The sequence below is a fragment of the Oreochromis niloticus genome, linkage group LG13, assembly GCF_001858045.2.
Source record: "Oreochromis niloticus isolate F11D_XX linkage group LG13, O_niloticus_UMD_NMBU, whole genome shotgun sequence".
Taxonomy (NCBI): Eukaryota; Metazoa; Chordata; class Actinopteri; order Cichliformes; family Cichlidae; genus Oreochromis; species Oreochromis niloticus.
Genome location: NC_031978.2, coordinates 4,879,641 through 4,893,491, shown reverse-complemented (window position 1 = coordinate 4,893,491; position 13,851 = coordinate 4,879,641). Strand labels below are relative to the sequence as shown.

Here is a 13,851-nt window from a genome sequence, read left to right as displayed (position 1 = left end):
AGCCTACCGCTATTAATAGAAACAGCTATTAAATATGTGTTAGCAATACTTGTGATCATCAGTAGTTTAATTAGGGCAAAAAACTAACTCAAGACAGTGGCGGCTCACTCTGATTATCATGCTAATAACGTGGCACATTTGGAACAAAACTCAGCTGCAGTTAAGCAGACTAAATAAACGCTGAATTGGAATCGGGCATACGTCCTAAGTACACCTGCTCATTTGGCATTTGTGCTTGTTTTTCTGTGTAACGTCTCTTTTCAGTGCACACGGATATTTCATTATTCTGTTGGAAACTCCACGGAGGGCTGAAAGCAGAAAAGGTTCACTTGTGTGTGTTCACTTGTGCATCACTAAGCCACCGTGCTGCTGTCGCTTTCACCTTTGATTTGCCCTGATGCCGCATCTCTCTTTCTCTCTCACTCTCTGTAAATGTGTCTCGGTCACAGCGGTGGGTGTTTTGGTTGAGTCACTCCAAAATGGTGTACCAAGCAGAGGGCCATTTGTTTGTTGTTTTGATTATGAACAAGCAATTTCCCCCCGGGGGTGGATGGCAAGCGCCCTCGGGTTGCAGCAGGTGCGTGGATGCATATTTGTCTATGTGAGAAAGTGCAGTCACAAATGCAGAGAATCGGAGAGACGTTGGGACATTTTTTATTTTGTCTTTTGTGTCTGTAGATTTGTACATGTTTGCGTTCATGAAGATATTGTCACTTTGTGTCGGCTTAAAGTGAACAAAACATGAAATACACACTATTTTGGAGAGGAGTATTTTTATGTCCTTTTTCTCTGTTTTTGTCTTTTTTTTTAATCAGTACATCGCAATAATTTTTCCTCCAACATTAATATAATCAGGACAGGACACACTCAAATATAATATCTATTTTACTGACACGTTAATACAGGAACAAAACAAGTTCCAAATAATAATAATTTTAAACTTCAGTTTAAAAAGTTGCATGCATTTGTTGTATGGGTTAGATAATTCCAGCAACCTTTGATTAATGATTATTTGTGCACACTTGTGTAAAAGAATATGTAATCAGCCATAACTTGAACTCTAAATCAGATAAAGCTGACATGGCAACAGGCACCTAGTTTATCGAGAGCATGAGATTATGGGCGGCTTGTTAGCTTAGAAAGTTTAGCTTAGAGTGTTAGCTCAGACATGGAAATAGAGACTTTCATTTTCAACACTACTTAACATTTACTGTACGTTGTCATAGCACTACATAGTCCTATTACACAGTCATAGTCATACTGATTTACGATTTCTGTCAGAGCATATCCACACAACCTCAAAACAACACAACTGTAGGAGGGACCATGTTGAGGTATCACTCAGTAACAGGTTGATTATTTACCTGTTTGAATTTTGTCAATAAAATGACAAAATTTGTATAAGAATAAAAGAAACTCTTTATAAACTCCAGCAATTTGAAAAGCTCAATGGATCAATTGGTATTGATTTTAAATTTTCCAAGCAGTTTATACTTCCACAATAACTGATATTCATGCTGTAACGCATTCGGGTTTGGTTACAGTTTTAATGTAAATTCATACATAACCTTTTAAAAATCAAACCGTTGTGTGTGTCAGCACTTTTAACGTGCAGTCTATTGAACAGTCCATAATTTCTTCTTTCTTGTCTTGTTGTTTGATTCTTTGATCGTTTTGATTTGGCTTCAATTGGCCTTCTCTACTGGACTCCTTTAATTGACAGCCTATTTGCATGTTTTACTTTTCCCGGGTTTAATACCACGTGTTGTCTTTTTTGTCTTGTTTTGTTTTGTTTTATTCTGTGAATACTCTGCCATAATTAAACCCACAAAATCCCAGCAGTAAAAACATCATTCTATAGTAAAAAATATATATAATACACAGGAGCTAAAACATTTCATCTCAATTTTATTTACCTTTGCTGAGAGTTTTACAAGATCAAAGCTCAGCACTTGTCATTTGCTCTGTTTGTGTGTGTGTGTGTGTGTGTGTGTGTGTGTGTGTGTGTGTGTGTGTGTGTTGTGTAGCTGAGTCACCATTTGTTTTAAGTGATGAAGCTCTCCAGTCTCGTGTGGCCCCTATCTTGTTCCCATTGTGGTTGTTTTAAGCAGCTTAAGTGTCTGTCCCCTTTATGTGGGAGCTTTGCATCCAGGACTTTATGGTCCCTTGAAGAGTTAAAGAAAGAAAAGAAAAAAAAAGCATGTCCTCTGCCCATAAACCTAACCTCATGCAAGTCTTTCAACTTCTTGCATATTGGAGTTCAGTATATATGCATGTTTAAAAAAAATCATTACTGATTGCTGCTTCAGCAAATTTGGTAAATGTGTATTTTTTTATTCTAGATTATTAGCATGTAGTTGTCTTTGAAACTAGCTAGCCAGCAAACAGCAAAATACGCTTGTTTGCTCATGTGCTTGTGTTAAATTGTTCCTTCCCCTTTTTACAAATGTAATAATATAACTTTTTTTTAAAATATATGAAAGTAGTATTCCTGTTTTGAATAGAGGAGATGAAGCAGGAAAGTCCTCCACAAGAGATGTTTCTGTGCATATGCTGCTGGTGACAAACTTTTTAGAAGAAACAATGTTCAAAATCTGAGCTCATACCACCAAATGCATCCTACAAGTAGAGACAGCTACTTCAGAGCCATCCTACCTATGACTGGGGTTGCACTTGAATTTGTCCCAAAAGACAATATTCCTACACTGCAAAAAGATCCAGAGCAACAGAATATATGTTTTGAAAATAATATTTTTTATAGGTGACCCTCTTTTTTTTGATCAACAATTAGATTAGTGACTAATTTAATTGCATGATTCCTGTTGGTAACTAACCCAGAACTACACCCAGAACAAAAACACTGCTAATTAAAATGGATCCAAACTCACTCACAAAAGCATAAAATCTGTTTTTTTGCATGTGTTTTTTCAAAAACGTAGATGTAAAGATGAACATTTTTTTCACTTTGCTGCAGAAACGTTCTGCTTTAATTCAAAATACAGAAAAACAGGACAAAAGTGCTTTCAATATTGAAGGAGCAGCTTCTGCCACTCACAACTTTATTTTGTCAGGCGAAAATGGCTCAAAACAGCTTCATCTAAAAGGCACCTCCATTTTGGCCTCCGCTGTGTCCGGGCCTGCAGAGCATTTGTTTGATAAAAAGTGAGTGCAGAGTGAACACAGTGCCACATCATGAAATAACGGTGGTTAAATCCAAGAGTAAATTTTATGAGAAGGCAGAGTAGGGCAGGTTCACGCTTCTTGTACCAGCTAAAATATTCTTCAGAGCAGCTATTGTAAGTAGTTGGAATGAATCTCTAACTACTGCTACTTTGTGGGTAGAGAAGCAAAATTAAAAATATTTGGAAATATAACCACAGCTTAAAAGAAGAAAACTATGATTAAAATGAGTGAAAGTACTTTTTAAATCATATTTGGCTTCAGATAAAGGCCCAAGGCAATTTATGACATTGCATTTATCACAGTAAATCTCCTTGTGCTGAAATAGGCTTGCTATATTCCTCAATTCATTCCTTTGTGGCAGTTGGCTGGGAGCGACTCCAAAGCTTTTAAAGTCACAGAGTCCTCTTGAGATGATGCAGCTCCATTTACCAAGTCTCTTCTCTGGATTCAACACTTTTTAATAAGCCTCTTTCATCCTCTCTTAAGCTTCAGTTCTCCTTTTAAGAAGGGCACTTCACCTTCCTTGTGCTCCACTTTGCTTTTCCTTTTAGTGTCAGAGACTTTAAGGTTTTGTTTTTTGTTTTTTTGTTTTTTTTGGGGGGGGGGGGGAGATTTGATTCTTGTTTTTTTTTCTCTATCCAACATCATATCTGGTGCTCTACATGTAATAGAGTCTTGCTCATTTAAGTGGTTATGAACAAATAATACAGAGGGGTGTACTGTGAAGCAGGTTAAACAGAGCCAGACTTTCTTGGTTATCCAAAAACCTAATCAGGGTTAATCCACACTTCCTGCTTCAGGCTCTGTGTTTGATTACATGTGTATTTGCAAGGAAAAAAACAAAAAAAAACTAAATATACATAAAAAACCTAAAACTAAAAGCATCTGACTAAACTTGGAACTTGACTTGGTAATTCCACATAAAAGCTAATTGTGTTGTTGCTTTTCTTTGGTACATTTGGGTCAATATCTTGTTCACCACTCAGGCTATCCTTAAAATTAGGTCTTGGACTCCTGCTCATTGTTTCTTAAAATTATGAATTTATTGTTCTCTCACTGATTTTCCAACATGGTCCCAAATCATAATGGTACCTCCACCATGTTTCAGTTTGGCTCAATTCCTGGCATTGGTGTGCCATGCCTTTTTCTCCAAACGAGTGTTGTTTATGCAGAACATTGTGGTGTTGTGGACCATCCAGGTGGTGCTTCACAAACTTGAGATCTGATTTAATTAATTGATTAATTTTCTAAGCAGTCATTTCTTCCGTTTCCTTCCATGTCCTGGGTAGAATTTTTATTCAGTGGGATTTTTACCAAGTTATAGAAATGTCTGCAGGTGCAGGTTTTGTTGTTACTTGCTTTGTTATTTCATCTTCACCTTTTTAAGGATTGTATGTTGTGTACATCATGCCTTCTCCTAAAGATTGCAGCTCTCCTGTATTTACTTCAGTTATAGACAATTTACATTAACATTTGAGTTTTTAGAAATGCTTTTTTGGTCTTTTCCAGCTTCATACATCTTTAAATTGCTTCTTGTAAGGTCCTGTGAAGGTTTTTGTGATAGAGAGATGGTTCACACCAATCAGTTTTTAATGAGCGGAGCTGTAACCGGGATTTGTGTGTCTTTATTTATAGGCAGGGCACATCTACAGCCCACACTACTTGTCTCCTAATTGGAACAACTGACACAAAGTTGCTTTTTGAAAAGTACCGTTTGAATCCATACTGTTTCACAGGAACCTGTGTTTCTTCCATTTGGCCTGATGATGGTGTTTACTGACGTCATAGAATTTTCTGCATCCTAATATAACTGCATAAAAAATTAATTTAAGATGCCGATGCTTCTTGTTAAAAATGTGTTTCTAGTATCTGACTGCTGCTGTCATATACATTTCTGTGTCAAAGCCAATGCACATCTTAATGAGACCTGCCAAGCTGAAGCCAAATTTAGGGCTAACCTGTCGTTTATCTGTTTAACGTCCGAGAGCGCTTTTCCTCTAATTTATTAGAGAAGAATCTTGTTGCTGTTTCTTGTTTTATTGTTGTCCTAAACTCCTGATTCAGGATAAAAGCTTCGTGAAGCTGCTATGGTTTAAGGCCACGTCCTTGGACAGGGTTTATAGAAGAATGAAATATTCAGCATCCAGCATAGCTCTGTGACCTGCCACAACGCTACAGAAGAATTCATAAAGACCAGCTGTAAACTCGACCTGCCCTCGCCTTCTTGTTCGTGTAGCCCCCCCCCCCCCCCCCCCCCCCCCCCACCCACTGTACTCTTGAATGTTCTTTTTAGGCTCTGTTTTCTTCCCACTCTAACTCGGTCTGTGTTCTTGAACCCTCCCTCCTTAATCTGTTGCACAATGAATCAGTCAGTGTTCTGTGGAGCTCTTTGGATGATTCATTGACCATATTTGGCAAAGCTTGTCAGTAAGCTGCATTTGATAGCAGCTGGTTTGCTTTCTCGCGCTCTCTCTGGTCAAAATACAGGATTCATCAAGTCATTGCAATATCAGTAAACACCTCATTGTTTTTCATTTTAAAGTCTTCCAAATGAATGTCCTATAGAGCCACTCACCCACTGACACAAAAGAGATTTTTCACTCCCTCACAATGATGCAAAGAGCCTTGAAAGCCTTGGCATTATAATAACAATTATATTTGCTCCTCTTATCACATTTTTTACAGCTCCTTTTCCACTGAGCTTGCACTGGGAGTTTAATAACTGTAGCTTTTGTTCTGTTCTGCCAGGCAATAATTTACTTATCTGTGGCCTAAGCTGCTTCAGGTACACATCATCCATCTTGGCACTTTAATGGCTTTAAAAGTATGCACATCATTTCCTGATGATAACGGAATAAAACCTGTAACTCTGACGTTTTTCTTCTATTACTTCTACTTACGAACTTAAAACATACATTAATACTTTGTATGTTTGATCATGTTTTTTAAACATATATTTGTTGCCAGAGCTTATCTTAGTGATTAGGGACTTTTTGTGGACCTAAAGGTCACAGATGTCAGCAACAGCCAATTACCGCCCATCAACAGATGATGCATGCATTTTAAAAAGATGTTGAGTCTATTTGGTCACAGGGAATCGGCCTAAATATCAAAATTAAGTGCAGATGAAAAGTGAAAGGCAGACCCTAATGAACATTTTATTCTGTCACAACGCTGAAAGATTTCTTTTTTTAACTTTTTGGAAAATATGTCCACAATGACAGCGGCTGTTGTCTGAAAACTGAAATGTCAGGGTGTTTGTCTCTTGCCATTGTCAAAAAATATGACGAATATGTTTCCTTCTTTGCTTTCCACTCAGCGACCTTGATTAGTCAGCCCAGACAATCCAAGACAGAAATTTCAATCCGAGTGACCTAGAAGAGTACAGATCGAACCTTTGAGTCGCATTTAAAAAGGTGGTATTTACCGTAAAGCAATGTGCTTTTAAAAGTCTGTCTACTTCAATATCAGTCTTGAAAGATAGCAAAAACACTGTCAGTGTCTGTTGCTTGCCTAATGTTTTGTCTGAGCTCTTCTACAAGTCTTGTGAGTTTTATATTTATCATAATTGAAGAAGTTCATGCTCTGGTCAGTTTTTGATAGATTAATCTGTCATTACTAATCCGTCACAACCATTGTAGTAGAATTACATTTGCCATAATTACTACAACTTGCTATCATTCTGTCTGTGAAAGTTTATCAGTCCAAGGGCACCTTCTCTGAGAGATACTCAAATAATTTGTATTTATATGCGTACAAATGATAATATGTGCTATGTGTAGTGTGATGTACTTGAGCTACCTGTTGCAAACCACCTGACTGACCTGGACGTTTGACTTTCTTATCCAGAAAAAAAATATTTTCTCTATAATGTATAATGGGTAATGCTGAACTGATTCGACTTTACAGGCTGTAGCTGGCCAGTCATTCTGACCAGTTATTATCCTGTCTTATCCAGGTAATCCCTAAACACAAAAACACAAAAGATAAACAAGGTTCCTCCATCTCCACCAGTCAAAGCTCTTTGAACTAACATGTTACTCTAAAGTGTGATCGAGAACAGCTACGCTATTGTCCCAGCTATGGATCCGAGCACAGGAGTTGCTTTCAACGTTGTCTTTTCAAGTGATGTGTTTTGTGTGGATTTCCAGGGTGTTCTCATCCCAGGGCATCTAATAGTGCAGATTTGTCAAATGTGGTAAGAGCCCCTGTTTAGCTCTCTGGCTTGTGAGGGAGGCACAGTTTGTGCCCCGTTTGTGGGCTTTGTGTCTGATTTACTGTTAAGGTTGCCAAAACAGCTTTTTTATATCATGGAAGTGAAGCCAAAAGGACACCTTGAGCAGTTTCCTTTGGACTTGGATGGAGCTGGGCTTCCCTTTGCATACAAATCCACCACATTTGTTCAGTTTGTTCAGAAATCTAACCTGGTGACCCACCGTTTCTCTTGCATACGCATGAAATTCTTTAGGAGGTGGAGACATTGAAGACTTTTGAAGAAACTGTCTCTCATCAGCATTATAGTTTGAGGTTTTCTTTTGATAATTATGCATTCCTGCATGTATGCGTGAGTCTGTGAGGCTCTGGGAAATAGAGAGCACGCAACTGATTAGAGACAATTATCGGGGGAATTCGCTTCAGAAAAAGCTGGCAGAAGACGACACCTGCAGCACCGAGACACAGACACAAACACACACACACGCACTTTAAGACAAAAACTTCATGCAAACTGAAGCTGAGCTGAATGCAGATGCTATTATTCTTTGTCTCACTTATTCTTTTGTACCGGTCTCTCTTTCTGTGTTGTTGCAGATGTGACTCAGAGAACCGTTACCTTGGTAACCCCCTTCGAGGAACCTGTTATTGTAAGTATCCCGCCACCGATACACCTGAGTCTCCCTCGCCTGCGCACATCTATTCTTACCCTGATTAATCTGTCAGTCTGTGTGCATGTTTCATTTCATTTTGTGTCTCCAAAAAGAAAGGAAAGCGTCCAGGAAGCGGACACAAACCCTGTTAGTTTTCATTATTTTAAGTGACCATAGAGTAATAATCTTAAGTAATTACTTAATTTAATAAAGTAAAAGAAACTTCCTTTATTTGAACTTTGTTGAAACTTACTGGAAAGGACATACACTTCAATTGGGCAAATGTGGAAATTAGTGATTAGCTTTATTAATCACACATACTGTAGCTATGCCAAAGTGTGACTTTCAGTGCAGCTTAGAAGTGTCATTAAGTACATTTCATAGCATTTTGGTGAAAAATTAGTCAAGTCAAGTCAAGTCAAGTTTATTTATAAAGCACATTTAAAAACAACCGAGGCTGACCAAAGTGCTGTACAATAAAATACAAATAAAAATGCTATAAAACACAGGTACATAAAATGCCTCACAGATAAAACAATAAATTAAAAACAATAGGTTAAACCTTGCTAAAAGCCAGTGAAAATAGGTGAGTTTTAAGAGCAGTTTTAAAAGTTCCTAGGCTTGTGGAGAATCTGATGTGAGGGGGTAGACTGTTCCACAGTCTGGGTGCAGCCACAGCAAAAGCCCTCTCCCCCCTAGTCTTTAATCTGTACCTGGGAACATCTAAAAGCATCAAATCTGCTGACCTCAAAGATCTCCTAGGGCAGTAAATGCTAAGAAGCTCTGCCAGGTAAGGAGGTGCAGTTCCGTTAAGAACCTTAAAAACCAGCAGTAAAATTTTAAAATCAATCCTAAAAGCAACTGGGAGCCTGTGGAGAGAGCAGAGGACCGGAGTGATGTGGTCTCTCTTTTTGGAACCGGTCAGCATGCGAGCAGCAGCATTCTGCACCAGTTGGAGGCGATGCAAACAGGAACGATCTAAACCAACGTAAAGGGAGTTACAGTAGTCCAGCCGTTGTTAGGGTTCAATGTTGAGAGAGGAATCCAAAAATAACCACAGATCCAGGCGTGTGCAATTTAGACGGCATTTTAATGAATACACATATGCGGAGCCAATACTGTTCAGATTCAGTATTGGACTAACTACAATCGTCAGCACAAAGACTTTTATAGGGTTGAAACAACAAAGCCCCCTCTTTTGCAAAAACAGACAAAGTACAGCTTACGTCAACTTAAACCACAAAATGTTCCGTGAACTTTAACATAGTTTAAAGAACATTGTCTTCGGGTCGGTGCTTCCCCTCAGCTCGTCTTCGCTGTCGCTTTCTCCTAGGACATCTGTTGCACTTCCCCTAAGTACGTCGGCACAATTCTGCATTTGCAGCAAAAATACATCTTCACTTCTGCCCTACCAAAATAGATCTACTATGGTGTGTATGTGTGTGTGCGTACACGTGCGAGGGCGCGTGCGTGCTGTGTACTGTGTACGTGTCATGACCTCTCCTGCACTCTGGCTCACCTCCCACCTCTGTCATAGCCAGACATAAGGCCCGAGCTCATACAGCTAAACTATGAGTGACTTTTGGCCTAAATGTCACACTCGAATGATGATCTCAGATCTGCCAATATGTTTGCTCCTCCTAATATAGTCTAAAAGCAACCCCAAGCAACACAATTTGAATTTTCCCCTATCAGTGATCCTTCTAACTAAGTGTGTGTGTTAATCAACGATACATGCATAATAACCAGTGTTGGGCAAGTTACTTTCAAATAGTAATTCAATTATAGTTACTAGTTACTTCTTCAAAAAAGTAACTGAGTTAGTAACTGAGTTACAATATTCTAAAAGTAATTAATTACTTGGAAAAGTAACTATTGCGTTACTTAAAAAAAAAACAAAGAACGTTTAACCCTCTGGCGTCCAGGGTATAATTGGCCATTTTTTTACTACTCTTGATTTTCTCTCCACATTTTACCTTTAAAAACTATTTGCTTTGCCTTGTTTGGTATCATTCTTTTTAGCGCAACCTCACGTGCCTGAATTTACAGTTATGTTCTCATTTTGTCATACTGTATAACCAGAATTGATCTAAAATCAGACAAAAAACATAAAATCAGAGTAGAAAAAGTTATATTTTTACTGTAACAACCATAAACATGTTTAATGAATCATATTTTATAACTTCAAATGCAAATATTAATTGTCAATTTTAAAATCCTATGCACAAGTTTTGCAAACAACAAAGTTATTTGCATCCATTTACCTTTTACCCTTTTTTTAAATAACCATTTCAAACTATTTACAGAACAATCAGCTGTTCTTCAATAAGATGCCACACAAACTATTTGTGCCACTCCAAAAATGTCTGTCTACAATAAAGGAGAACATCACAGCCTGATACCTGCAGGTCTGACAGCAGCAGGTGTATCACTGCTGTTTCTACCTGGAGACAGCAGTCGCCTCATTGTTCTGACACACAACACAAAACTATCCACAACACTACACACTAACTACACAAGACAACACATTAACTACACACTCCAAACATGCTAAACGTCACAAATCTCACATCTCAAAACTCGCTCTCTCTCTCTCTCTCTCTCTCTCTTTTCCTGCTCTCTCTCCCTCTCTCTTTCTCTCTCCCTCTTTCTCTCTCTCCCTCTCTCTTTCTCTCTCCGTCACTCCTAAAACTTCCCCTGTTTTGTTTTGTTTTTTTGCTCATAAGCAGAGAGTGCTTGCTAGCGCTAACGTGGCGAAACTATTGAGGAAAAAACGCCGCGTATATATCGTTTATCATGACTCTGGTTTTACGTGGCCTATCGACACAATTTATAAACTAGCACCTTGTTGCTTTGTCTTTAAGTGGTCATGTGATTGGCTTACCACGACTACTTTATTCTTCCTCAGTCAAACAGCAGCACTCATGCGATTGTTTTGCCTCCTTAGCTCCAGGTGTTGTGCTAGACAGTGATCGTGATTACCGTCCGTGCGGGAGCGCGCAGCTGCTTAAAGCTGTAGCGCCCAGATTACTTACAGCTACTTCCTGCAGCTGATACAAGATGCGGTGAACTGAACACAGCTTCAACTGTTTGTTGAAAAATAGTAACGGACCGCGTTACCTTGTTAGTAACTGTAACGGCGTTGTAACGATAGGAATAGTAATTAGTTAGATTACTCGTTACTGAAAAAAGTAACGCCGTTAGTAACGCCGTTACTTGTAACGCCGTTATTCCCATCACTGATAATAACACCCTGCTCTTAACTTGCAGTTAAACTCTGGTTTCAGTTTCACTTCTGCAGAAGCCTGCAACTTCAAAAGCCTATAACTTCCTGTCTCATTTTGAAGTTACTCTACGTGGGGCCTTTTCTTTCACCATGCAGTCTGCATACAAACATTTAAGATTATAAATTCAACTCAACAGCTTAAAGTGGTTCTTCTTGGACCTGCAATAAAGACTAATATAATACCAATATATTTGAACATCTAACTGCATCTGTGAAAGCAACATCACCCTCAATCATGAAATGGTAATGATGATTATAAAAGTAGCAGCAAATAATAGCAGGAAAATATTTCTATTCCTCTCAATACTAGTATTGAGAGGAATAGAAATCAACACATCAACACACCTGACAGTATTGATTCCAGGCCAAAGGCCTGAAATCCATTTAGCATTTAACTGAATAGGAGTTGGGTTGTGACCACTCGTTCCAATACTTTGGACAGAAAGGGCAGATTGGAGATGGGCCTATAATTAGAGAGTATAGATGGATCCAGGTTAGGCTTTTTGAGGAGAGGTTGAACAACAGCATGCTTAAAGAGTGTTGGGAAACAACCAGAGCTGAGACAGGCATTGATCAGGACCAGAAGGAAAGGTCCAACTGAGTCCAGGACCTGTTTCAGAAGACGAGAGGGAATAACATCAGTGGAACAGTTGGTGGACTTGACCTTGCAGACTGTTTCATGCAGCTGAGAAAGAGAAATTAGCTCAAACTGATTAAAGGCAGATTGGCACGGGAGAGGAACACAGGGTTTTAAAGGTGGAGGTGGAATGACAGACTGCAGAAGGGAAATCTTATTAACAAAGAAACATAAAAAGTCATTGCAAAGGGTGACAGAAGGTGTGAGGCAAGTGGACGTATGAGGATCAACAATGGAGTTTAAAATGCGAAACAATGTCTGAGGTACATTAAGTACATTTCATAGCATTTTGGTGAAAAATTAATTGTAACTTGAATACAAATTTGCATTGTTGTTTACCAGTTGTGTCTAGAATGTTTACTGATTGAATCTCTTTGAGAAAACAGAGCTGTAGTAACTACAGAGGGATACAGTTGATGAACCACAGCCACAGGCTGGGTTTACATCACGATCTGCTCTGAGAATCTTGGACAGGTTGACAGAGAGGCCTGGAAGGGCTCTCGTGGACTATGATTCAGATGATATTGTGAGCTGTAGTGAGAGCTGAGAGCAGGTGGAAGAGAGCCTGGAAAGATGGAGGTATGAGCAGGAGAGAGTGTGTTGTGCTGTGCTGACCCTTAATAAACGGAGCAGAGGAGTCAAAAGAAGAAGAATCTCTTTAAGAAAACATGACCCAATTTAGGTAGACTGCAAATTAAGATTTGGTCCTTTACCTTAAAATTGAATTTTAAAATCAAATTTCTGGCCCTGACAAGGAATCAAGCTTCCTTCCTTCCTAGCATGTCATGTAGCAAGTTTACCACAACTATACAGTCATTTGAGAATCTAGTGGGGTGAGTGATTTTCAAAGAGTAATTGAATATTTTCCAGCAAATATCTATCTAATATTTTTGGCTCAAAATAGACATTCTTAGTTGGTAGTAAACTTTTTGGTAGATGTTAGTATCAAAATAACTGCATCACTGTGTTGTTTTGCCCTCTCGTGAGCAAAAACGAGTATGAACCTGAAGGTTTTCTCATGAAATAAAAGTCAGATCCAATTTTAACACCAATATGTGCCTCACTTTTGATTGAGAGAGAGTCCAGTTATTGTTATTTATTTGCTTGACCACCAAAGCATCATATCTACTGCATGTCTGAGGCAAATGTAGAAATATGCCATAACCATCTCTCAATAGTTGGACTCATATATTGAAGTTTTGAAAAAGAAAAAAAACACCATCTTTGTGTGACAGTTGGTTGCAAATATTTTCCTACTTTTGAAATGGATAAAGAAACAAAGTTTTGTTCCGCTCCACAACTTTGTTTTCCTGCTTCCAGATGCTAGCAAGGATCACATTGACTTATCTCATTTGCAACAAATTGCTGGTTTTCCTTTCAAAGGGCAAACGAAGGAGGAATGCTGCAGACAAAACAGATGTTTTGTGGCACACAACCATTCTCATTCAGTCTGCATCTTCTCTGTCTCTCTCACAACCACTTGTGCATAAATACATACGCACGTTCAGTCTATGAATTGCCATCATCGCTTCTTATATTATAACACACTACAATCAAGTTCAAGTCCTGTCAATGTCAATAACCCTCTAGTTTGAGTGAGGCTATCATTGTTTGAATGAGGGAGGCTTGAAAGGATACAGCAATCAGAAGAGTCATGCCATCAATTGCACTGGTAACATCAGGAATGCCTTTGATCGCAAAACAAGGTCTGTTCAAGAAAGGATAGCAGCATACTCTCACCTTTGCTGCTGGGAAACTTTTATCTTGATATGCTTTGACTGAGCGGTTTGCACCATTGTGCCCTTCAAGGAAAGGCAACAGTCAGTTAAAGAAACAAACCAGCTAAAATTTTGGAAATTAATTAATTATTGTTAAAAAGT

At 38.6% G+C, this 13,851-nt stretch overlaps 1 protein-coding gene across 5 annotated transcripts in view; it reads left to right on the top strand.

Annotated features, from left to right (window-relative positions):
- atrnl1a (attractin-like 1a) overlaps positions 1-13,851 on the top strand; it is a 338,833-nt gene that overhangs the window by 144,753 nt on the left and 180,229 nt on the right. For all 5 annotated transcript variants that reach the window (XM_025897448.1, XM_025897447.1, XM_005473721.4 and 2 more), the window contains one exon: positions 7,993-8,045. In XM_025897448.1, coding sequence (XP_025753233.1) covers positions 7,993-8,045 — 53 coding nt within the window. The remainder of the gene's footprint in view (positions 1-7,992; positions 8,046-13,851) is intronic.